This window comes from Zeus faber, assembly GCF_960531495.2.
Source record: "Zeus faber genome assembly, chromosome: 11".
NCBI lineage: Eukaryota > Metazoa > Chordata > Actinopteri > Zeiformes > Zeidae > Zeus > Zeus faber.
In genome coordinates, this window is record NC_137205.1 from 18,330,540 (window position 1) to 18,356,682 (window position 26,143).

At 46.7% G+C, this 26,143-nt stretch overlaps 1 protein-coding gene across 1 annotated transcript; it reads right to left on the reverse strand.

The window, feature by feature from the left end:
- Nucleotides 1-665: 665 nt before the first annotated feature.
- On the reverse strand, nucleotides 666-8,110 carry metrnla (meteorin like, glial cell differentiation regulator a). The gene is made up of 4 exons (XM_080009828.1): nucleotides 7,804-8,110; nucleotides 5,638-6,026; nucleotides 1,710-1,769; nucleotides 666-1,611 (listed from the first exon to the last, which is right to left on the reverse strand). Exons 1-4 carry the CDS (start codon nucleotides 7,899-7,901, stop codon nucleotides 1,298-1,300), a joined length of 861 nt encoding a protein of 286 aa, XP_079865954.1. The 5' UTR covers nucleotides 7,902-8,110; the 3' UTR covers nucleotides 666-1,297.
- Between the last annotated feature and the right edge of the window lie 18,033 nt (nucleotides 8,111-26,143).

The window sequence follows — 26,143 nt, forward strand, 5'->3', positions numbered from 1 at the left end:
GAACCAGTTGCTCAATCTTCACTCATATTAGATCATCGAGGCCTCATTTGAAAGTTTGTTCCAACTTTCACCGCGGTGTCTGGAGCTGTGTGTGGAGCTGGAGCACCACGGGATACAGCGGGTCTTGGGGCTTTTTTGGTTCATTCAATTGAGGAAATGTCTGAAAATACAATTAAAATAAATACATCTACAGTTTTGTTTGGAGAAACATGGAGCCGAAAGTAGTCAGTGGAGACACACACACACACACATTATTTTTTTAAATACTTCCATTTCCCTCGTCTGCAGTTTCCAATAGTTATTGATTCCTCTTTCTTGGAAAGATTTGTGCTGGTCTCTGCACCCAACAGATCACGTCCCATGATGAGCTCTTAGCTTTGAATCTAGCGGGTCCGGTGGCGCTCCAGCCGTGGGTGGAGTTACTCAGATGGAGGGCGGTTCTAATTCAAATGGGTCTCAATGTGACGTAGCAGTAAGAAAACAAAGCTCGTTTTCGGACATGTTTTCTGAAACACACAGCTCATAATAAACGGACTGAGTGTGTCTGTGTTAGTAGAACCATCAGAGAGTATGTGCACAAGCACTGAAAAAGTGAGTTTTGCATGATAAATCCCCCTTTAAATAATTCATGTGAAAGCACCGTACAAGTTATACCGTCCTTCTGAGGAATAAAAACTTTTATTCACATTGAAAAAGAAAATCTGGGGTTTCTTGGTTTTGCGTTGTTTTTTTGTTTTTTGTTTTTTTTTCTACAATTATACAGCCTGAAAACCAGATACATCCAGGCATTAAATTGCATATCGCGTTTTTGTTTTTGTTCTTTTTTTTAAACAAAATAAAAATTAAAACAGGCTTTCAACTTTATACATTTCTGTCATAAGAAATATCTTCGAAACTGTACATCAAGCTTTTTGCAAAGCACTTGGGGTTTTCCAATAAACAAAGTTCATTCACATTTTTTATACACATAAACACCAAGCGGAGGGTCTGCTACATGTAAAATCTGGGGGTCCGTCCTTTGAGCGCGTCCTTGGGTGACGGTCGGCTTTTGTGCAGAGTCCAGCCGGAACGCGGCTTCTGGCAACAGCATCATCCAGGACTCCCGTCTCTCTCTTTTGTTTTAAACAAGTCATGAGACGGCGGGGCCCGGAGGCTCTGGGGGCCTGGCCCCGGCCCGTCAGTCTAGCGGAGTGAGGCTCCTGCGTCAGTTCCACCGAATCCCCACTTTGAAATCCGCTTTGAATCCGCCGATCCGGCGCGGGCTTGTTCGTTCTCCCGGGAGAAAAGCCGGCTCAGTTCAGTCGACGTCCACGTGACAGGGGTTGGTCCCCTGCCACTGCGCCTCGGCGTACAGTCTCAGGAAGTCCTTGAAGCGCGGGGCGCAGCCCATCCAGGCCTCCCCGAAGCGCACGGTGCCGGTGAACAGGAAGTCGCCGTCCCCGGGTTTGACCCCGCACTGCAGCGGCATCTTGACCCGGCCCGTCCAGCGCCGCGCCCTCACGCCGCCCGACACAAACACCTGGGTCTTCTGCCTGAGGAGGCGGCTGATCTCCACGGTGACGGAGGACTTCTCCTCCTCCTGCTCCACCTTTTTGATGCTGCCCCGCGCCACTGGAAGCAACAGGAGGATGGAAGAAAGTGTAAACCTCCTGAGAATCAACTTTATTCTGCATGAAGTGTTTTTGATGAGGTATTTCGTTCCAACTCACCGAAGTCACTGGTGCAAACAGCCAGGAGTATCTCGCTATCAGTGCAAGGCTGGCAGGGACCTAAAACAGAGAGGTAGAGGACAGGATTTGGATAAATAAGTCCATATACTGTACATAACAATACACACACACACACACAGACAGAAAAAAAACACCTTAATTTCTTCTGCACGCCTCTGCCTACAGCGTGACAAGTCAGAATGTCCACTCCACTAATTTTTCAGTTAACTACTGCAAAGCACAATTGCACACAGCTGTGGCTGGACGGTTACTGTATGGCGGACGCGGACACACACACACACACACACACACACACACACACACACACACACACACACACACACACACACACACACACACACACACACACACACACACACACACACACACACACACACACAAAGTTTCCATTTCATAGATGATTATTTGTTCAATGCTGAGGGCGGAATAGGATCCAGCTGTCAGGGCTGTTTAAGAATGAACAGATCAGCGGTGTGGGCTGCTAAAATGATTATTGAAAAATGCTGACAAGTATGTGTGTGAGCGCGTGTGTATATATATATATATATATATATATATATATATATATATATATATATATGAATATATGACAGGGGGGACCTTGCTCAGCTATATTGACTTCAGAAAAAGTTCTGATATATTTGAGAAAGGTTCATTTGAATAATTTGGCGGTTTGTGCGATACATCTATAAGGAGAGGAACCTCTACTTGAACACATGGGGTTCTGACCGGATGATATTGTGATAAATATTGATACTGTGGTTCCTTCCCATTCCTTATGGTTAAATTCTTCCATGTTGCCATGCCCGAATTCACCACAATGGGAACCCCCTTCCACTGAGAACCAGATGTCTAGCATGGGGTGGATTGCAGTGATAAGTGAAAGGAGACCTGAGCCCTGATGTTGCATAATGGAACTTCCGACTGGAAGTAGTTGCACAAAATGACAATCATGGTCGGACAATGACAAAAACACAAAATGACATCTGCCTACATATTTCCCATCTGATATTAATCTCAAAGATGCATGAGTAGGGTATATTATAAATAGATATATGCATTTGAAATTACAAATATTCTCCCATGCTAAGGAGGCCATCTGGGGTTCATTACTTTGAACTAAATGGCAATGTGTCCATATTCTAGCTCTAAGTTTTTAATATTGCAGACATGACATCAGCACGGACTTTGAAGCTAAGTTACTTTCTAATTTTTAAATCTTCACATGATTAAATGATTCAATTAGACGACAAATTTGTTTGTTAATATGCTATTTTGATTTCATGGCAGACGACTGATCGTTTTGAATTATCAGCCAACTCTCCATGCACCCAAACAGCCAACCATAACCTCGCCCCGACTCTCAACCAAGCAAGGCCCATTAAACCACAAAAGGACACAGTCTGACCCGAGAGGGTAAATTATGGAGCATAAAAAAGTGAATTTACTGAAATTGGCTCCAAGTTACCAGGCCTTTGAACATGTGCTCCAGGCCACATTTCTTCTTTGTATGGTGGCAGAGTAGTGAAAGGCCAGCCTGGTGTCCTACCCCAGGGCCCAGGAGTCCCAGAGTGTTTTACAACAGGAGAAAGGGCCCTAAACGAGAGCAGTCAAGTCGATGATTAGTTGACTCAGGTGGCCGTTCGGGTGGGCCGGGGGTCGAATACCCTTATTAGTGAGTCTCGTCCTGCTGTGGTTTTCTTTAGTGGATGGGCCAGGTGCGACTGGGTGCCCAGTCAGCATTGGGGCTGTGGGTGTGGTTGGAGTGTTAATCTGCTGCCATTTTGGAAGACTGTGAGTCCAGATGGATTCGGTGCAATGGAAAACCGGCGGTTTAAAATGGGTCTGGCTACCGATCTGTGCGGAAATATCTTTGTGAAGTCAGGAAATACGCAGAAAGACAGACAGATTCAAAGAAAAAAAAAGCACAAGAGCGACTGTAACTTCTGTCATATTTAGGATGGAGAGATGGATGGGGGGGGGGCTTTATTTTTAGACATTCTCTCTGTACTCGGCGGCATAGGGGTGACAGGCAAGTGCGTCTTGGGGTCAACTTGTGTTGCGACGCGAGGCGCCGCCGCGTCACCGCCGGAGAGTTCAGAGTTCACTGAGACGCGACCCCAGAGGGCTTTGAACAGCTGGAGGGAGAGTTGGGAGATTTCAGCATCGCAGAGCGTTGAGCCCGGAGTGGGGACATTGTGATGTGAGCCCGACTATACTGTAGTACTAGGACAAGGAGTAGGACTGAGGGGAGGGGCCCAAACTTCAAATGGGGGGCGCTTTCTTTTCTTTTTTTTTTTCCCCCCACAAAGCAAAGCAAGAGCAAAGGCTCACATGTCAGACATGAAACAGAACCACAGGAATGGGCTGGCAGCGGAGTCAGCATCTCTCCTCGGCCCATGCACATGCTGCAGCTCTCTGATCAGAACCACTTCACAGAGGCGAGGCAGAGAGGAGGGATGGTTTTGGAGCGGTTGAAGCGGGGCGGAGGGGACGGTACAGTGTCCGTGCAACATCTGGGCCGGGATGCGTTCCACGCTAATGGAGCACGATTCTCTAATACCGCTCAGCACAGAAGAAAAAGCCACTTCAAAACCGCTCCGGGAGGGGAGAAGGAAGATAGATGGAGGGGGGCAGGGACGTGAAAAAAAGAAATGATTACGCTGACAAATATGAAAGCAAGAGAGAGAAACGGGAAAAGAGCGAGTTGGAGGAAACGAAAAAGGGAGCGCCGTTAAAGCAAGGGGAAAGGCAAGGCAAGCCGAGCCATAGAGGGAGAAGTCGTGAAAAATGGGCCTATATGCACTGGAGTGGAGGGTCCTCCCAACATCTGGTTGGAGACACATTCCAACTTGATTGAGAGCAACTCAATCCCAGCTAGGCGGATAGGAGCGAGAAAAAGAGGGGGGGGGGGTGATAGAAACTGCAAAAGAAAAAAATAGAGTGGAGGGAGGGAGAGAGAGATGAAGAACTACCAGTCCGGGGACCTGCTCTGGAGGACACGAGACCCCTGTCACAGTGAGTCACCGCAGCGCTATGTCAGCGCCGGCCACATCTCTGCACCAGCACATACCACCGAGGCAGTGGAGGGAGACACTAATGTGTCCAAAACAACCCCTCCGCTATAAGCCCCCCGAATTTTTACAACTCGCTGTCCCTGCTTCTCCGCTGCGCGGCAGGACGGAGACATGCGAAGCAAATGAAAACCGAGAGAGCAATAAAAACAGATGAGGGCCTGATACCACTCATATTTTTCTCTGCGTGGAAGAAAAACAACAAGAAAAACAGTCGCCGGAGATTCGCTCAGCTTGAGGCTGCGCAGGTTTGGCAGGTACGCGGCGTGAAAATAGGAGGCTGTTTTTTAAAGAGAGGCCCCGTTATTTGGCTGTGCCCCCTCGACACACACGAGCCATAACAGAAATTTCACAGCTCACAGGAACTGGAATCTCAAGTAAACTTTGTCCGGTTGTGTAACCCGGCTACAGAAGATAATCTTACGCGGACAAAATGAACTGAAATGGCAACATTTGATCCCTAGACGTACAAAACAGATTGTTTTTGATGCCTGGAGCGAGGCCTTGGTATTGTCAAAGAAAATATTTTTCATCGGGCTAATGTGCGCCGAGGCAGAGCACTCCGCTTCGGCTCCGGTATTAGAAACGAGTTGGACCGATCCTAGACTTTCCGACCACGAGAGTCCAACTGAATACAATTTTCCGCCAGTAGATGGCTGCATTTGGTCCATGGAACAGGACACCCAGGAAAAAGGACAAAGGAATCCAACTGAAGAGGGAATCTATCCAAACTAAAGTCTGCAGGTCTCGACGGTAAATCATTTCTAGAAACGCAAGAAATAAATTACAGGCCGACAAGCAGGGCGCGAGGAGGATCGTTCCCTGTGTCTTACCAGTCACTGACTGTAGGTCCGTCCCCGGCCGGTCATTGACCAACTCGTACTGGAAGGCCGTGATCCGACGGCTGATGTCCGTGCGTGGGATGGCCTCGATGAAGAGCGCCCCCTCCTGGATGCTAAAGCAGTGCACCTTGCCCTGAGCCTGGTCCTGCTCCCGGAGCAGCAGTCGCAGTTTGCCGGTGCGGTCCAGGTAGATGTTGGTACCGCTAGAGTCTTTGGAGGGCTTGATGCAGACGGAGAGCCTGGCTGCGGCGGGGGACACAGTGTTGGGTCGCAGGTTGACGATGATGGCCCCCGTGGGGTAGAGCCACTCCAGGGAGCCCTGCGAGCAGCGCAGGTACACCTGCTCCACGTCCCTGGCGTGGCCCTCATGGGTCAGACCGCTAGAGGTGGAGAGGGAGAGAGAGAGAGAGAGAGAGGGCGAGGGGGTCAAAGAGGTCCAACTTCAGCGAAGAACAACACTGACTTTGGGGTCTTCCGCCAAAAATACATTCAAAAAGTGAACAACCGCGACAATGAAAATCTCTGTCGTGGTTTTGTGTTTCATTTACATGTCAACTTAATATGCTCAGAGGTGAGGTTTTAGGCCGAACTAACCGAGTAATTACGACGCCTACTGTAGCTGACTGTCTGAGAACAGTCCACATTAGTCCACATTCCTTCCAACGTGTTACACTCCGATTGTGTGCGAGACTGGCTGCATGACCAGTCACGAGCCAGTGCAGCCAAAATGACCTCAGCACCCATACACACTCCCACTGGCGCATTGTTCCATCTGGGGTCTTGGCAAAACGCACAACTGGCAGGCTGCCTTTGGGAAGAGTTGGGAAGCGGGGACGGATGAATGGAGCGACACAGGGGCTTCTGGGGCAGACACCGCCAGCAACAGTAGCCGGGCCCACTGCATGCAAGTGCAAATGCAGGTCACGCACTGAACCTCCCCTTGCTTTCAGGCAACCCAAAAGACTGGAAGAGGCTTGTCCGGGCAGCACTCGGGACTCTGGCGCCAGCATGACCAGATGACTCCCTCCAGAACTTAATGCCTGGTCAGGGTTTGAAAACGCCGGTCTGTCAGTCATTCTGTGGCAGAGCCAGAGTCAGGAAACCATCAGTGTTCTACCAGCGAGGCCATGCCAAGCCAGTGGTTTTACTCTGGGGTGAAACGCCCAGCTTCTTGAAAATGAGATGCTGAAATTCAAATGTGCAGTAGATCTAAAGTAATCTGTGGCACATGCTGAGCATTTGCAGCTATAAGTGCCATAACCAGTCTTTCCTCAGCACGTCTCTAATTACCCCTTTTTATTTTCATCATCTCTGCATGCAATTAGAGATTAGTCATGAGCCACACTAATGAACAACAGATCATTGGTTATGGACTCAAAGTGCTGCATATTGCCTACATCGTCTAACGGAATAATGATAAAAGATCCACAACACACTTTTTGACACACCCAAAAAGTGGAAAACAGATTCCTGTAGATATTTGTTCTTTCAGAAAAAGTTAAACAATTCACAATGCACCGGGGGTTAAGCATGTAAAGATGGCGTGGGGATCTTTTTTTCTTTTTAACAAGCATACAAAACAGAGCAAAACCACATGACGGCCCCTGGGCAGAGTGTAAAACAACTTCTAGTGCGCAGCTTTTGCAGACTTTTGCACCTTCCCCCATAATATCAAAGCAATGCAATTCACATACTCTCCATGTATTCTGAAATACATTCAATGACATTATCATTGAAATTACACAAAAGTAATTTCTAATATGATAAGTTCAACTTGTGTTACACTTTCAACATATATCCTATAATGCATTACTTAAAAACATGACACTTCACATGAAAATAAATCATAAATAAATGTTAAAACACTGTTAAAACACTATTTTACAATAATGTCTATTATATTGTTATAGCTTTGTTTTCCCCGGCACACACAACATATGTCGATTTTATTTTATACGCAAAATATCCGTGAATTTATCTAAGCAGAGACAGCAATAAGAGGATCCTTGGCAACAAATCGCTGCCAACAATCCATTCACATATCCAAGCGGAGTCTGCAGCACAGAGCGCATGTGCATTTAAGCCCCCGTGGATCTAAGTTCGTGCAAAAGTTGTTTATTTTAATATTGCACGGAAAATAAATACAGTCCTTCTCACCTGCCCTTCCAGCTGCACTGGTCACTGGAGTACTGGCACAGAATAATCCTACTGAGCAGCAGGACGGGCACCGCGTACGCCAGCGCGGGGCTGAGCATGGTTTATCCCACGGACGGTGCGCGCAGAGTGGACTCACTTTCCCTGGTCCGCGGTGAAAATAACAAGCCCACCCGCGTGATCCCAACAACGCGACGTCTCCATGTGCCCACGATCTGCCGAAATATTCGATCGTTTTTTCCGGTGTGTGGCTCGGCTGACGCTGATGGGCTTCCTCCCCGACGCTAAGAGACGAGCTGCTTCGCCAGTGGGAGCTCCGCGGCGAGTGGTTCGTCCGGAGTAGCGAAGCGAGAACCGCTCGCCACGAACGATCCGTTCTTTGAGAACGAGTCTTTTGAGCGGCTCCCTCGAAGGAGTGGGGCGAGCGAGTTCACCGCCGACTCACCGGCCGAAAATACGACTGGTGACGAAATCCAAATCCAAGGCAAGGAAGGACCAAGGCATTAAGCGTGATGAATATTGAAGGGGACTGAAATTTGACCGAAATACATAATTTTGACAGAAGTAAACTATTTTTTCCACACCTTTTTTTTTCCCCACCAGGATGAATCATTTTGAGAGATGAGGCTGATATGATGAGATTTGATGGCCCTGCACAGTTTAGATCATTTCGAGAGAAGTGAATGATTCTTGGGAGAATCACAATCACAACTCAAAGACGAGCGACTCGCTCAATGCGCATTTGACCCAATGAACTTTCTTTTTAATTTTTTTTTAACTGGTAACGCGCCAATAAACCGAATCTAAAAAAGAATCGAACCTTTCACCAGCCTGTCCTGATTACTCCCCGCTTCACACCGCTGCCGCGGCGGTCTATCACGCATGCGCACTACTGTACGCCGACGTTTTGGCCCCAAATTATATTTTATAGGAAGTTGTTGTTACATTGGGGTTTTTTTTGAGATAGAGAGACAGACAGACAAGCAGACAGACAGATAAACAGGTGGGCAGATAGACAGATAGATAGACAGACAGACAGACAGACAGACAGGAAAAACAGATAGACAGACAGACAGGCAGACAGACAGACAGAAAGACAGACAGACAGATAGATAGATAGATAGATAGATAGACAGACAGACGGACAGGAAAAACAGATAGACAGGCAGACAGACAGACAGACAGGTAGGTAGATAGATAGATAGACAGACCGATAGACAGACTGACAGAAAAACAGATAGAGAGACAGACAGACAGACAGATAGATAGATAGATAGATAGATAGATAGATAGATAGATAGATAGATAGATAGACAGACAGACAGACAGACCGATAGACAGACAGACAGACAGACAGACAGACAGACAGATAGATAGATAGATAGATCGATGGAAATAATAATAGTGTGCTGTTATTGTAGATCTATTTATTTTGGTTTCCTAATTAAAAGAAACAAAAAAGGCACCTTGCGTAACAGGGAGACCGTCCCAGTTACTCTCTTTCCCATAGATAGACGGACGGACAGACTGACAGACAGACAGGCAGACAGGCAGACAGGCAGATAGATAGATAGATAGATAGATAGATAGATAGATAGATAGATAGATAGATAGATAGATAGATAGATAGTTCAATTGATTCATAAGTCATTTCAACATCCACTTTTTTTATTAGCATTCAAACAACACCTGCATTGTTTATGTATGTATGTATATTTTCAGTTATTAATTATCAGGTGGTAGATTTAGCAATTGGATGGTTTACGATCACTAGTTTCACATAGTTTCAGACTGATCTGAAACTATTCAGTGGGGTTGGGAGGGTTGTATCCCCCAATAATAATATCATGATGAAAGAATGAGTCATAACTGCAAGAAACATTGCAACATGGTTGGTTTTCTCCATTCAGCTCTCAGTAGCAAGCCAAAAGGACGGACGTGGTGCCCAGTTTGGTGCTCTTATTCCAAAGTGAGTGATTTAATGCTATGCCGATGCACTGGTTGGGTGTCTTCTCCCATCCAAATTCAGGGGGAACGTTAATTCGACCGCCAAAAACACAATCTCCTGGGGCGAGACCTCCAACCCCCCACCCACCTCCCCCATGTTCAACCCAAGGTTACACCCTTGAATAAGTCATACCTTTGTATTTTTTGTAACACTGAATCATATTAACATTGACACCATATACAATTCCATTTTCTCACTTATGTAAATTTATGTGAAAATTAGAATTGCATGACAGGTTGATATATAAACACACGCGAGCGCGCGCACACACACACACACACACATGTGTGTATGTGTGATTTATATATACATAAATATATATATAATTTTTTTATTTTTTCTTGCTTGGCAGGGGCAGGAAACCCGTTAGACGAGGAGAACCAGAGCTGTTTGTAACTGCTGCTTTTCCCTCCGTGATGCTGTGTGAACAGAGAGGGAGCGTGCTCTTACTTGCGCAGGTCTTTGTTTTTGTCAGGGACTGTGTGCGGTGATAAGTCGGCCATTTGATACTGCAGGAACAGGTCCCCCCTTTCCTACCGTGTGTCAGTCCCGGAGCCATGAGGCGTGTCTGGACGTGCGGCGTCTGGGGATCCATCCCAGTGACACCGGCCCAGGTACACACAGTGTTCAGAAGTGCAGAGACATTTACGTGGTGACTGTTTAATCTTTTCGGGTACCGTGAGCAACACAATGCAGATAGTGATCCGACTGAGTACAACTAAATGAAAGTAAAAATAAAATGGATAAATAATTGTATATCATTCAAATGATACTAGTTAAAGGCCCTAACTCTAATCTCATAGGCACCCTGGGTTATGAGTTGCAAATTGCTATCAATGAACCACTGGTAAAAATATATATATTTTTTTCAACATAGACATGAAGACACAAATACAACTTAAAAAAACAGATGGTAAATGTTATTGAAAATGCTTGGTTTATTATGAGCCTATGATATATAATAGCAACAGGAAATGCAATATCTCAGAATTCATATAGGACTAAACTACTCTTTATACTAGCATTAAAATGATCCTTTTCAACTTTTAATTGTCTTTTTAATTACAGTGTAAAGTAATTATTAACTCAGTATTAACCCTAACCCAGTAATCCCATTGGTATAAATAACAAAAAAAACATAGTTTTAAAAGAGAAATTCAGACTGTTATATTTTGTGTGGTTTAAAGTAGTATGATAAGAATTAAATATTTATTTAGTTGGTTAGTTTTTCTGAGTTGACATTGACATAATAAAAACAGTCTGTGGCATGAAAAAAAATCTCTTCGAATGGAAAAAAGAACCATACGTTTGACAAATGCAGTTACTTAAAATGCTCTGTAAACCATTTAATATCCCCCTTACACTCCTCCCTTGTCCCATAAGATTTGTCTTTTCCAGCGTTTCTCTCTCTCTCTCTCTCTCTCTCTCTCTTTCTTGTTTTTCCAGTTGCTTCATCACCCGCTCCCAAAAAGCTTGTTATGTTCCCTCACACCGCAGCTTTAAGGAAAGCAGGTTTTTCCCTTTCTCCCTCCATCTGTCACACATTTCAGTGAAAAACAGAGGAGGAGAAGGGAGCGATGAGGGCGAAAGATAACAATTGATGACAGATACCAGTGGAGGGGAAAGAGACACTTAATCATGTTGCGTGTACCTGTTGCTGGTTCTTGAGGGGAAACTTGGCAAGGCGACCCGGGCTCAGCGGGGTGGCGGCGACAAGGTGCTGGCGTAATGAGGAGATTAGAATTGTTGGCAAACGTGTGTGCGTGTGTGGGTGTATGTGTGTGTGCGTGTGTATGTGAGTGCGTGTGTGTGTGTGCGTGCGCGCGCGCGTGTGTGTGTGTGTGTGTGTGAGTCGTTATGCCCACAATCAACCTCCAGGTGAAAAAGCAGCTATAAAGTAAATTGCACTGCTGGCAGGATGTGACTTTTGTAGGTGGGTGGGTGTGGGTGTGCGAGTGCGCCTACAATGTTTGAAAATGTTGCCTATAAAATCTCCCTTATTCCCCAAACAATGCGCACACTGTAGCTTAGTGAGTTGCTTCCTACGTAACCCATTGTTGTAAAATGAAACAACAACAAAAAAAACGCTTGTAGATAAAAAAAACAAAACTAAAAAAAACCACCAAAAAAGTAGAATCGACCGTTTGTTCTCGTCTTTCGGGTGCGAACAATTTACAAGAGTTTATTGATCCATAACTCAAGAGTAACCGGAGTGTGATGGCCGGTTCAGGGATGGCCCGTGGTTAATCTTCAAACCCGCGCCCCCCGTTAAAGTTAAACCTTTGTTTCCAGGAATCCCTAACTCGCCACTGCTTTATCTCCAGAGAGAGCTCGTCTTGACCCGTCTCCCCGCGGCGTTTATCTCCGACAGATAAACCGTAAACCCCCCGCCCCCCCCCACCACCACCCTCCCCGAGTCACACGAGCGTGTCCGATACGTGGTGGTATGCGGCGGCCAGATTGCGATGCGTCGATACCACGGAGAGGCCGTCCGCCTGTCAACGTCCTCCCCCAAACCTGGCTCCCCTCCAGACACCCACTGGAGAAGCAGCTGAGCTCAGCGGCGGCCAATCGGCTTCCGCATTCCTCGCCGTAAAACCCGGCTAACTAACTAACTCTCCGCCAGGTTGGCTTCCGTTCTGACACGACGCCTCCGACGCCCCGGTTCTCGTGGGGCTCTGGTGCTTCTCCGGCGCGGCGCGGGCCCTCGGCTTCCGCGCATTCCGGGGGCCGGGCGCTGACCCCTCCGTCTCTCGTCGCCGTCGACTCCCGTCGGCCGCCGTCAGCGGTGGCGGAGAGTCAATAAGTCCGGTCAGTGTGAAAATATGTGGGAGGAAAGTGATATTATTTGAAGAATGCGGCAACTGTTACGTCTCCTTCAAAAATTGTCGGAAGACAACGCGCGGCTTTTGTGTCAGAAAAGAAGAAAGAAAAGAAAGACAAGGGCAAAACGTCGCTAATTTATGATCGAGCCGCTGAGGTCTGTCCCCCGCCTATCGTCAAGGTATACGGCCTTTTAAGCCTCCGCAGGCCGTCCGCATCATTATCCGTCCTCTTTCAAACGTTTCTTATCTCCCTCTCGGCCCGCCCGCATAAAAGAGGGTTTGGCATCGGGGCCCAGGAACCTCACGAAGAGGAATCGGGGTCAGAGCTCATCCTGACAGGGCACTCACCCGAGCAGGTGGGAGACTCGAGACAGCCGCACAATAAAACAAGAGTTTGAGCGTGGCTCTGCCTTCGGATTTCACAGGGATCAGAGGCGGCTTACGGGCTCGCAGATTAAGGTGGAGCCGGGGCTCCGCAGAGGGGGGTGGGGTGGGGGTGGCGGTGGGGGTATGTTACCGAGTCGGAACGGGCGAATTTGTCTGAAGTCGGCAAACTCTGTTGAGTTTCCCGAGGGGGGAATCGGCATTGTGTGTTTTGAAGACGACCACTTCCACTCTCCCACCGCTTCCTGCGGGGACGGCGTTCTGGCCCCGTCCGCCGCCTTCTCCACGGTGCCGCGGGACGAGGGGCTTCCTCGCCGGCCGCCCGCATTCCCCGATGCGCTCCGTGGGCCCCGGACGCCGGACACAAAAAGCCTCAGCCATTAGGCCCGCTGATGCTCGGTGACAGCCGTGATAGAGACGGGAGAGGGCGGAGGGAAGGAGGCGAGAGTGCCTCCTTTTGTTAGAATCCCCGAGTTCCCTGGGCTCGCACAGAAGATCAACTCCATCTATCTGCCCAAAGGCTCCTGGCGTCCTTCCTGTACACCGCCAAGGCTCCTTCAAACTCCCCTACATTGCATTTTAATAGCCAGGGGAACATTTGAGCGTTTCACAATCCCCCTTTTTTTCTATGGCAGCACTTGTCCTTGCTGGTTGGATAAGTTTACAATTCTGGGAAATTCTGGGATTTTCTTATTTTTTTGTTTTTTTATTTTTTTATAAGCCTTTAACCCTACGAGAGGCGTCGTCTGTGTTCAATCTGGGATGCCGTTATCTGCCAGCGCGGAGGACTTGAGCGCGATTCCCCGGGGATCTTTTAACAAGAGGCCTTCAATTGGTCATCGAATTTGTTTTCGATTTCGGTCTCCTTGTGTTTATCGCTCGGCCCTGCCAAGATATTTTATGTGCGAAGGAGAAGTAATAGAAATACTTATCTCGACCCAAATATTGCTCCTCTCTCTCTCTTGATCAGAGGCATGCAACATTTTTATTCCATTATGAGGCGAAACGCTCACAGGCAACGGGGCTGATGCTTTCAGTGGAGCTGACCTTAACTAGCTTGTGTGTTTACACAGGGCGAGTGAACAGACAAGAGAGAGAGAGAGAGAGAGAGAGAGAGAGAGCAGAGGGAGGACAGGAGAGGAGAACAGTCTCTCTATTGTGGCCGTCCACATTTTGCGTGTTTTTATTAAAGCACGTGTTTTGCCCGGAGAAAACGGCCGTCAAACAGTCAAACAGTCAAACAACCCAAAAGCCCAAACCCAGCGCAAACCGCTCTCGGTCGCGGCCCTCCCGAGCGGAGCGGCGGCATCCCGAGCGGAGCGGTCGCGCGGCTCAGATAACAGAGGGGTCTTTAAAGTCTTCCTGGCACCCTCCTCAATGCCACCTCTTCTCTCGGGCCCCTGGAACGGGAGCCGGCTTTTTTTTTTTTTTTTTTTTTTTCTTCTTTTCTCGGAAACCCTGAGTTCCGCCGGTGGCGCGGGCCCACTCTGAAGGGTGATACCGCCCCCACCGCCCCCACCGCCCCCACCGCCCCCCGTCTCCTGGTTCGCCAGCTGACGACAGCGCTGGCCACAGGTGACGGGAAGTGGAATAGACCTGGGGACTGAGGCACAGGGGTCAACGAAGGGCGCTGCTGTTGTTGTCGTTACATGGTATAATTTGATTGAGCCGCAACATTAAATACAAGCACGACAGAGAGAAACCTGTTGAGCAGGGCTATTCAACCAGGCTTTTCAATCTATCCGTAAGTATTCACTTCCCGGTCGTATCTCGCCAAGATATATTAAGAATTAAGAATTAGAATTAAGAATTAAGAATCTTTATTTGTCACATGACCGCACTACAACACATGCATATATATATATATATATATATATGTACACACACACACATACGCACATGCTTTTTGGGGTGGTGGCCAGTGAAATGTGGCCTTTGCATTTGACCCATTCTGGCTTGTCCTTACTCCGGGGGGGCAGCCAGGAGCAGTGGGCAGCATTCGTCGACGCGCCCGGGGACCCGGTACCAAGTGTCCATCGCTGGTCGGACGATGGGGATGTGTGCATATTTTTATATACAACGCAGGAGGATCATTATTGGCCTCATATTGGAAAAGGACGCCCTAGAACTTTAACCCCCCTCAGGTGGTAAAAGGTATTCTGATTGGATGTGGGTCGTTCCAGCGGATTACCCCAAACGTCGCCACTTAAGTTTGATCTGAGCGACTGATCGCGCTTCGAGGTAACCTTTCGGCACAAGCGAGGCCGGGAGTTGATCGCGGTTCACCAAGATGTGGGGGGGGGGGGGGGGGGGGGGCGGCAACCGAAAAACCTGTCAGCGCGGCTCGTGGCTCCCGTAGGGCGAGGTCGGGGGGAATAAGAAAAGCCAGCGTTGTTTGTGATGAGCTGGAATTTCCTCACAATAGGGGCACATTATGAAAGCGGTCATGGAGCGCCATTGCATTGCGGAAAAAAACGAACAAAAAAAATAAACATTTTTTTATTGTGTTATTACTCAATTTACTTCCTCTCCCAGGTAACAGGCTGGATTTCCAAAGATACAGTAAGGGGGTTTTTGAAACTATTTCCATTTTTAATTTTATTTTTTTCGCAACAGCCGATACTGTTAAACAGAGCAACAGAGTGGCGCTCAGAATATGAAATTATGAGTCATTACTTGATTTAATTAAGTGTTTAGTGTCCCTAAATACTCGCTTGCTCATACAGATGTTTCAACACCGCGGTAACACCGTGAGCTTTTTTTTTTTTTTTTTTTGGGGGGGGGGGGTTGCAACCGACTTAGATAAACATGTAGTTACTTACAATGCATTCCCTCGGGCTTAGAGGGTTTACTGCAGTTGTAGTTTTGGGAGCCGTCGAGCCGTCCAGGGATATAAAACAGACACGTTTCATCATCGTTCAGTGCCTTGGCCGGCTGTCAGTGGATCGACTGTCTAATAGGGATCAAGGGGGAGAGAGAGAGAGAGAGAGAGAGAGAGAGAGAGAGAGGGAGAGAGAGAGAGAGAGAGAGAGAGAGAGAGAGAGAGAGAGAGAGAGAGAGAGAGAGGGAGGGAGAGAGAAGAACCTCAAAGCTCAACTCGGCTCAGCGTGCAAGGCCCCCCAGTCGAGCAGCCAAAAAAGCCTCGCCTCTTCAGTTTGCGGTCCCACTCGGGGCGGGAAAAACAACACGGATGTGTAGGAACACGAAGAGGCGACGTTTTTTTTCCCTCAACTGACAAACAAGTAACCTGTCGGGCGTGCACCTCGGCGCGTTCAGCCTCCGGCCTCGCGGCGGAAAAAAAACCCGCAGCAGCTCGGAGGGGGTAGGGGGGGCCGAGAGGGGAGCGGTTTCCCCGTTGACCGCTCTCAGAGGTCAACGTCTCATCAGATTTAATTACTGGAGTCCAAACAGACACACCTAGAGCGCACTCTTTCTGTAACTCCCGGTGAGTCAGTGACGACAGGAAGGAAAGAGAAAAGAAACAAAAAACCCTCTGGATGAAATCGAAAGGGCCCAGGGTTCAAACACTCAGATACTCCCCGGATGAAATCACCTGCTGGGGTCGTTGAGCAACACCGGGGTCGGTCCTCCCAAAACCGGAAACTCTGGAAATCCAAATTCGCAAGAAGAGATTTCTGTGGCACTCCGGTGACGCAGGCAAAGCAGTTTGGAGTGGGTTTTTTTTTTTTTGTTACCATTCAACACATAACCTGAAACACGCCGGCGTGCTGACGCTGTGGAACACGAAGGCTTTTGGCTCCGAGATCAGCTCGAGGATCAGCTGAGAGATCATGGGGGCAGAGCCGTCTTATTATTGTGCTATTCCGCTCCACTGGGAGCCCACCTCGCATAAACTGGAAGTCAAAGCAACACACTCCGTGACACACACACACACACACACACACACACACACACGCTGCAGGGTGGAATCACTGAGTTGCCTGGCCGGTTTGTGAGTCACACACACACACACACACACACACACACACACATGCACGCAGACAAACGAACAAAAGGCGTACAGATCCCGAAACTAGCACAACCCCCCCACCCGCCCCACCCGCCCCACCCGCCCCACCACCCCCCATCAATTTTGCGCCGACACAATCCACGCGCTCGCAGCGCCGTGTGCTGTCGCACGGCGCCACGCTTCGCTTCCGGAAGTGCGCGCGGAACCTGAAAGGGAGCGTTTTTTTGGTGTGTCAATCAAAACAAAGGCCACTTCGGTGTCCTTGCCAAGATTGATAACCCGCGAGGTCGACGGAAGTAAATAACAACAGTTCACCGAGGGGCGACGTTCGCACGCCGCGCTCCGCTGAGGCCGGAACGTCGGGAAAACAATCCGTCCTCCTGCTTTGGAAAAAGTGGAATCTGGGATTCCGAGTGGAAAATTCCTGGCCAGACTCTCCCTCTGCATAGGTTCTTTTTTCGAAAACATGTCAAACGTCTACAAACTACTCCGTGTATTTTTATTAGCTCCTGTGTGGAATTTACCCAAAGAAATTCACTCATTTGCTGAGAATGTCCACTTTAAATGTGCGGTTTTGAGAACAGGGGGAGTGGCAGCTGAAGTCACATCAATAACTGCAACGCCGTCGTTGCATCTCGGGTGCCTCCGGACGTGGCTTGTTATTAGGCCGAACGTGCCCTTCAGTCGGGCGAATGCGTTCACGCCGGCTGGCACCTGTTGAAATGCTTTGATGAGACTCGCGCCCGTGCAGGTGCAACATGACAGACGGGGGGGGGAAAAGGGGCCGAGGTAGGTGTCACCGCCACGGGGGAGAATAACAAACTGCGCAACGCACGACTGAGTCACCCACAGAACCAACGGCGCAAACACCGTATTACTCAATAGTCTGTCTGGCGAAGACGCACCCTCGGAATGGAGAAGTGTATTTGAAATAACTACGACGTGCGTGATTTAACCGCAACGGTAATTCGCAACCTTTTTTCTCCATTTGAGGAGCCTCAATTTCACAAGTTTATTTGTCTCTGGGGCCACGACAGGAGAAACGACCTGAGATGTGTTATCGTTCGATATGATTTCGTCAGAGCATCCATAGCTGTCGATTGCTACGGTATGGCTTCTGTATGGCAGAGACTCGATGGCGCGCGGGCCCGGCCTACAAACTTGTGTTACGGTGAGCGGCTTCCAAGCCTCGGATCCGCCGGCGCCGCGGCGAGGTGCTCCGCCGCACAATAGCGCCATTGTGCGGGCCGAGGGCATGCCATCGTTGTTACGATCTTCCCGTTCAGGTGAAAAACACGACCACCACCACCACCACCACCACCACCATCCCCGTCCACCCTTTCAACCCTCAGTAATACACTGCGAGCGTGAGTGATGCTGGATTAATCTGCTGTAATGAAGGAAAACATGGGTGGCTCGCGCACCTGGGGCTGCGGCCACAAGATACAAAAGCAGCGGCAGCGGTGTGTGTGTGTGTGTGTGTGTGTATGTGTGTGTTCCTGTGTGTGTGTGTGTGTGTGTGTGTGTGTGTGTGTATGTGCGTGTTTGTTTAGGCTGAGGACCAAAACCACCGGTTCCAATAAGCTGGAGTGACAGATCTGATATTTCCATACAAGGTGAACTAATGTTCCGTGGAGAAAGAAAGTCAGTTAGAGAGAGAGAGCCAGGGAGAGCGAGAGAGAAAGAGGGGGGGGGGGGGTCAAATAACTCCTCGACAAGTCTAATGAGAAACATTCATCCTACCCGTAAAGTTCAGCTGAGTGGACAAAGCTACCAACAACATAACAAGTGCAGAAAGAGTCAGTTTTTTCTAAAATGTGTTTCTGTTCTTGTTCTTTTCCTCCCCCGGCATCTGTCTCCTATCTTGGAGTTTCGTGTTTAGCGATAGGGATGTGGCCCCCAACCCACCCAGCCCCCCGTGCTCCCGACACATCTCCCGGGGAGATAAATCACAAATATTAGCCTCTGGATGGTTCCTGGTCGGCGTCCAGCTCCCCGGCTGAGTGGGGGGGGAGGGTCTGCGAGGAGCTGCCCCCGTCTTTCATCCGTTTCGGAAACATCTGGATTCGTCTGCCCCAAGAAAGCGTGAGCGTTTGTTTGCGTGTTGTCGCTCACATGCAAAATGGGTTCCAGGAATGCTGTTATTGTGTGAAGGTTGTCCTTATGTCAGGAAGAAAATAATTACAAATGGGCAAACTCACTGGTCGGTCGCCAAAAATTGTTTTGGGGGCTTTGAAATCCTCCGCAGTCGACAGATTATATTGAATATTGAATTTGTTATTTGTTATACTCATATTATTGTATACATATTTATTAATTCTGTACAGTATATCCATCCTTATTTATATTTTATACCCACAGCAGTACTAGCAACCATACTGCCCCAACTATTGCGTTTAAATTTAATTGATCCTGTGCACAGAATCACATTTTGTATATTATGATTTTATATATTATTTTTAATATCTTTATTTAGCAATTTATCTTTTGTGATTATTTCCATTTTGGTTTGTTTATTTTATATTTTTAAGACTTTAAAGCTTTTTCTATGCCAGTTGGCTGTACAGCAGTGTATCAATTATTCTGAAAACTGAAAATTGCGATTAACAATTCAATTGTTTTATTTATTATTATTTTTTTTTTTCTGTCACATGTCTATGTACAATGACATAAAACCTTTAGTCATTTGCAAAAGAGCAATCAGTTTCATTTTATAGCGCCTAATTTGCCTCAACACAACTGATGGAAACTCACCTTATACACATTCCATTTATTGTGACACTGGCTTATAATTCCCCTTGACTGGAAACATATGATTGTGGAATCTCATATGATTGTGATGGCCGACGAATTTTACAAAAAAAGATCACAATCTGCTCAAATCCTCGCGACGGCTTCCACTGAAAACGTAAAAATCCTTTTCCTCTTCCTCACGCATTTGAACCAAACAAACTGATGAGGAAGCGCTGGCTCGGTGCTGTGGGGCTGCTCTGGAGCCCCGAGAGCTGGTTGTTGAGAGAAGGATGTTGCATAAGCTGCTCAGCATAATGGACAACGCTGCACAACCTACTGGTCAGACAACAAAGTGTCTTCAGCCAGAGTCTCCTTCAGCTCCGCTAAGGTCCGTTATAGGAGGTCATTCCTGCCCACCGCATGTAGCCACCTGCAATGACTCCTCTCTGTGCGAGGAGAGGAAACTCCCCTTCTGAACGGCAATGCACAAGGTACATTTTTACTTTACATTTAACTCCCACTTTTAAGCCTTACCTTTCACTAAGTTAAATTATGTTTTATTCTATTTATTTCTATTTTTATTATTTATATCTTAGTATTTATTTCATTCTTTTATATGTATAAAAACGCATGCTGTTCAATACAACTTGCAACGTGTTAATTATGTGTGTTTTTTCATATACGTCATTGCTGCTGCAACACTGGAATTTGCCTTTGGGGATTAATAAAGTACTCTTATCTTATCTTATCTATCTTATTTGGGGCTAATACCTGTACAGTACAGTGTGTGCAGCTATGACGAAGTGGATGAACCCTCCTGTTACCCGCTCAACACCAGACTGCATCTCATTATGCACAAAATCCCGCCACCGGCGCTGCATTCCGCTCTTCAACTCGACAAAGACGACCCGACGCGCTGTGAATAGCGTCGGGGAGGGAGTCTGCGGGCAGACAGAGCGTGGCTGTTGTTGTCGCTCGGGCAAAGTTGCTATTGTAGCTTTGCGAGCAGGTAGGCGGACAAAGAGCGACGTGTCTCTCCATGCCCGAGCGCAGACACCGGCGTTGGATGTGTTGATGGAGGCGAGGTCGGGGGTTGCACCTGCCGAACGAAAAACCCCACCCCCTGCCTCAAACGCAGGCACAGACGCTCATCCAGGTGCATCCGCGTACCGAATGGCGGTACCTGCACGTGGAGGTGGGTTCCAGGCGCTGGTCACTGTTTTCCAATGGCTTTCCATTTTCTCTGGGGAAACTGTGTTTGACGATTCTCACGTAGCTTGCCTTTGACTAATCAGCGTTGTTCAACTCTACAAACTCCGTACCCATGGTCCCCATTCCCCCCCAAAAAAACTTCCACCTCGCTTGCAGGGGCTTTTTTTGGGACCAGGAAGTATCCGAGTGGAACCAATTTCAGAGTTCTTCCCTTGGAAAAAGGCCTAATCACCTAAGTATCGGCAACTAAGTTCCTGGTCCCTGAAATAGTTCCTGTGGTAGAGAAGGAGCCGTAGATGTCACGCAAAATGGAAACATTTTCTTTGTAAGATAATGTGACAAAGAAGACAAGCAATAAAGTTATATAATAATAATAAAACGATCAATTATCCAGCCCGAAGGACCCCTCATGATAATTGCTTGGTTTTATTGCTCGCCTTTCTCATTTTTTATTTTTATTCTCAGCAATTTTGTGGCTAAAAGTATCTCAAACACGACAATGGCAGAAGGCAAACACATGGTTGAGGTCTCGTTAGAACCGGGACGTTCAGGCGTCTGGTCATTCAGGTTTGATCGATTGATCTACATTTGGAGCAGAAATACGTGGAAAAACTTGTGGCGCATTCATTAGTTTCATGAGCGGGCCGCTTTATGACATTCAAAGTTATGTAAGTCCAAGCTTCATCCCTCGAAAATCATTTCCCTCCAACCACTTGCGAGTTTGACACCAGGGGTGAAGAAGGTTCACCACCGTGCATGGTGCGTAGCTGCGCCGTACTCCTTTCTGCTTTGCTTTATATTCCTTTCCACTCTTTATATTGCAGAGTATCAACACAAAAAAGTCACAATTACTGATAAGTCGATAGCCTCGTCCGCCATCTGGGGTTTGCTGTAAATCTCTGCAGCATCATGCATCATTGCGTCACAGCAGCCTCCTGCAGGCTCTACCCATGCTCCGCCCCTCTCTATAGTTGTTCAAAGAAGATGTTTTCGCACCGCAGGAAGTTTTAAGAACCGTCGGAGGATCCGACTTTTCCATTCGTGTCCACACTGTGTCATCCAGGAACGATTGTAATTCTTAAAACAACGTTCCTCAGGGATATTTAAACTTGAGCACCAGAAGAGCAGCATGCAGTGGCGGAAGTGCACGTTGATTGGTCCAGACATAAGTCCATGGCGTTTGTAACGTTTGCAACTTATGCTGCGTTTAACAGAACCCGGGAAACTGTAATACGTACTCAAAACAACTAAACTGGACCCAGTGTATTGCTGCCTGCAGCTATATTTATTATTATTATAATTATTATTATTATTATATTATTATTATTATCATTATTCTCCTTGGCATTTTTCGCTAAAGTGTCAGGAACATGACAACCGCCGAACCCACATATCCATCTACAATTGGAGCAGGAATTAGTGAAAAACTGACGAAAAATTTACCCGAAGTAGCAGAACGTTCACGCATCGTCGATACGCGAAGGTTAATAACTGCATTACATTTTAGGAATCAGCTAGTTTCACCTAGCTAGGTAGAAATGAGTTTAACTATTATGTTTGGTTCAGAAGCTATTGTGCATAATCTCCAGGTGCGTTGCAAAGACATTTCACTGCATTATGTATCAAAGTATGTATATGTATGTGACAAATAAACCTCTGGGGCCTCTTGAATCTTGGATCTTCTACAACTTCCGGCCGGGTGGTGGAGCGAGATGAGTTTGTGGAGCGGGAAGCTTTGTGACATCATAATGCAATTCGCTATGTATGTGCAGGTTGTGGCTCTGGACGTACATTTGCATTGTGCGCGGTGCGTGGAATGGACTCAATCAGTCTGTAGTGGTTGCAAACTGCATGTGTGTGCGTGTGTGCGCGCGCGTGCGTGCATGTGCGTGTGCGTGTTCGTGTGAGCATGTATCGCCTTACCTGCTTGACGTCGGCGGAGGTTTTAGTTACGATTTTATCTCTTTTGCCCTTTTTGTAAATCAACACATTCTGTTCGCGTCCAACCCGGTGCCGTGTAGCTCCTTATTTTGCGACATTCGAGCCAGTCCTAACACAAACTTTAGGGGTCGAAAACAGTCAAAACATATCCTGTGTTTGTGTCCTCACACATGGAGCTCGCTTCCAGCCCCAGAGCAACAGGTCTGAATCGTGCCCATTTTATTTTTCGTCCCAGAAGTTTAAAACGTTGATGAATGTCTCTGAGGGACATGCAACGTTTAATCCGTTTGAATGGAACCGTGTTGTTGGGGACTTCCACACGGAGTGATTTCCTTCCACAGAGACACCGTGAGGCAGGACTCTGTGGACTACAGGTAGGAGACAGACACTTATAGGATAAAGTCATAACACGCAACAAGTGTATTGGCTTGTAGTCGTAATTCTGCGTGTCACCAGGATGCAACGCGTCATTTCGTCAGCCAATGCTGCTTTCAAGGGAAACTCTTGTAAATTGTAACACATTTAAGTAGTAATGTTGATGTAAAGACGGGCGACAGCACCAACTGATGCTACGTTCCATGGGACCTCGAAAATGTTTAATTGCTGTCGATATGAAGTGATGGTGTGTTTTACTGGAACTTGGTTAACTCAAATTCGTACCATTAGTCAAAAAAACGCTGAGAATAAAAATATAAAAATGCCCAGCAATAACAATTGTTAGGGCCAATACCCCTAATTATTATGGCTGGATCCCTATTAATAATACATATTTTCCAAATAATAATAACAATAATCATTAATTGTAAGTAACTGTACATGTAGTATTACTTTTATTTTCTGTTCCCTTTTCATTGTCTTGTTCTCATAATAAATAAAAAGTGTGTTTTCCTTACCACGCTGTGAGTTGTTTGTGTGTGTGTGTGTGTGTGTGTGTGTGTGTGTGTGTGTGTGTGTGTGTGTGTGTGTGTGTGTGTGTGTGTGTGTGTGTGTGTGTGTGTGTGTGTGTGTGTGTGTGTGTGTGTGTGTGTGTGTGTGTGTGTGTGTGTGTGTGTGTGTGTGTGTGCGTGTGGAGCGGAGCTGCTGTGCTTGGCGCAGGGAGAGGATGTTCGAGTCCTAGCGGGAGCAACGCTGGGGATGTGATGCTGGGAGTCGGCGAGGGTGGAGGGAGGATGTTTTGCCTCCTGTGTGGTGACCCCTGGACCCTCACCATCCTCTCTCCAGCCACCTCTGGCCTAATCAGCCTCTTATCAGGATCGCCGTACGGCGTGTGATTCATAGCCCGTTCCAAAGGTGATACCGGATTCGTTTTTACATAATAACAGCCAGTGTTGTGATGATTATATGGTTTCCTGGTTTGTCTGGTTATATATATATATATATATACACATGGTTATATATATATATATATATATATATATATATATATATATATATATATATATATATATATATATATATATATATATATATATATATAACCATGTGTGTGTGTATATATATATATATATATATATATATATATGTACATATGTAAGTATATATGTAAGTATATATGTAAGTTATGAATTACAAATTTCAGAGTTCACATGGAACGCAGCGTGGACGTTCTACCCGCTTCTTTTTTATTGTCTTAGACTTTCAGCTTCTCTTTGCCATCTGGAACACGAAAACACACAAACAATACAATTATTTCATTACACATCTAATAACACAATTGATTCTAAACTCAATAAAAATATCTCTTGAAATAAAATAAATATCTAGTGGAAAACAACACAAATTACAGTTATCCGAGTTCAATTGAATGCAGCATCACTTCCAAGTTTTACGAGTTAATAGTAATAATAATAATAATAATAATAGGGGTCCCTCCCATAGGGATGAAACCCTATTTATATTGTTCGGATTTTTATAATTTTCCTTCTCCTCTGCACGTTTCGTGCTAAAAGTGTCTGGAACAGGACGACTGCCGGAGCTACGGACACGGTTGAGGTCTCGTTTGAAACCGGGATGTTGCAGACATAACACAATTGATCCAGAGGCGGAGCAGGAATTAGTGAAAAAATTATGAAATTTGACCATAAATAGCCAAACATTCGCGCATCTGAGACACGCCAAGGTTTGAAAACTCCGGGCGGGTGGTGGAGCGAGATGAGTGTGTGGCGTGAGATGCTTTGTCACATCATCATCCAATTTGCTATATATGTGCAGGTTGTGGTTATGAACACACATGAGCACCATGCGAGCTGCGTGGTGTAGACTCCATCGCTCCGTAGTGATTACAATCTGCGTGTGAGTGTGTGCGTGAGTTGTCTTACCTGCTTGACGTCGCCGGGGCGTTTAACTTTATATTTTATTCTTTGAAACACAGCATCGCCTCATGTAATGATGCGGTGACTCTAGTCCGGGTGACATGCGGAATTACTAATACAAGGACACACTTGTTGCGTGTTATGACTTCATCCTTATTATCCGGCAATAACTCTGTGTGGAAGTTCCCAACAACACGCTTCCATTCAAATGCAGCATGTCCCAATTCATCAACTTTTTAAAATGTTGGGACTAAAATAAAACGGACACGATTGGGACCCGTTGCTCTGGAGCTGCAAGCAAACTCCATGTGTGAGGACACAAACACGGAATATTTTTTGGACTGTTTTCGACTCCTACAGTTTGCGTGTTAGGGCTGGTTCGAATGCTGCAAAATAAGGAGGGACATGGCTCTGGGTTAGGTGCGAACAGAATGTGTTTGTATTTACAAAAAGGGCAAAAGAGATAAAATATCAAACAAAACGTTCTGCCGACATCCAGCAGGTAAGACGATGCACACACACACACACACACACACACACACACACACACACACACACAGTTTGCAATCACAGAACAACAATAACAAGGTTTAGGGTAAGGGATGGACCCCTAAAAATAATAATAATAAATTAATAATTATTATCATATTTTGGTTATCTGTGGCATGTAGACACCTCCTTCGTGTTGCTTCTGTTTATTCAGCACATGCACCACCAGTTATCGATGTCAGAGATTTGCGCCACATGCTTTTAATCTGGAAACAGCGAATTCACCGGTCGAACCGGAGCGCATTTGCATGGAGAACGGCAGCAGCCATTAGCCACACTTTTGGAGGGAGGGTTAAAGAGAGGGGAGGTGAATACCTGTAAACACCATATTCAGAACATCCTGTTATTCTGACCCTATTCTTCACCTTATTCTGATCAGTGAGTGAAACGTACTGACTCTTAACAAGCT

Bases quoted from the DNA above. Each gene is read 5' to 3' on its own strand.
- metrnla (XM_080009828.1), bottom strand. From the start codon at position 7,901: ATGCTCAGCCCCGCGCTGGCGTACGCGGTGCCCGTCCTGCTGCTCAGT. The intron at 1,770-5,637 runs GTAAGACACAGG...TCTCTGTTTTAG, and splicing joins GGACCTACAGTCAGTGACTG to GTCCCTGCCAGCCTTGCACT. The intron at 1,612-1,709 runs GTGAGTTGGAAC...TGTTGCTTCCAG, and splicing joins TGTTTGCACCAGTGACTTCG to TGGCGCGGGGCAGCATCAAA.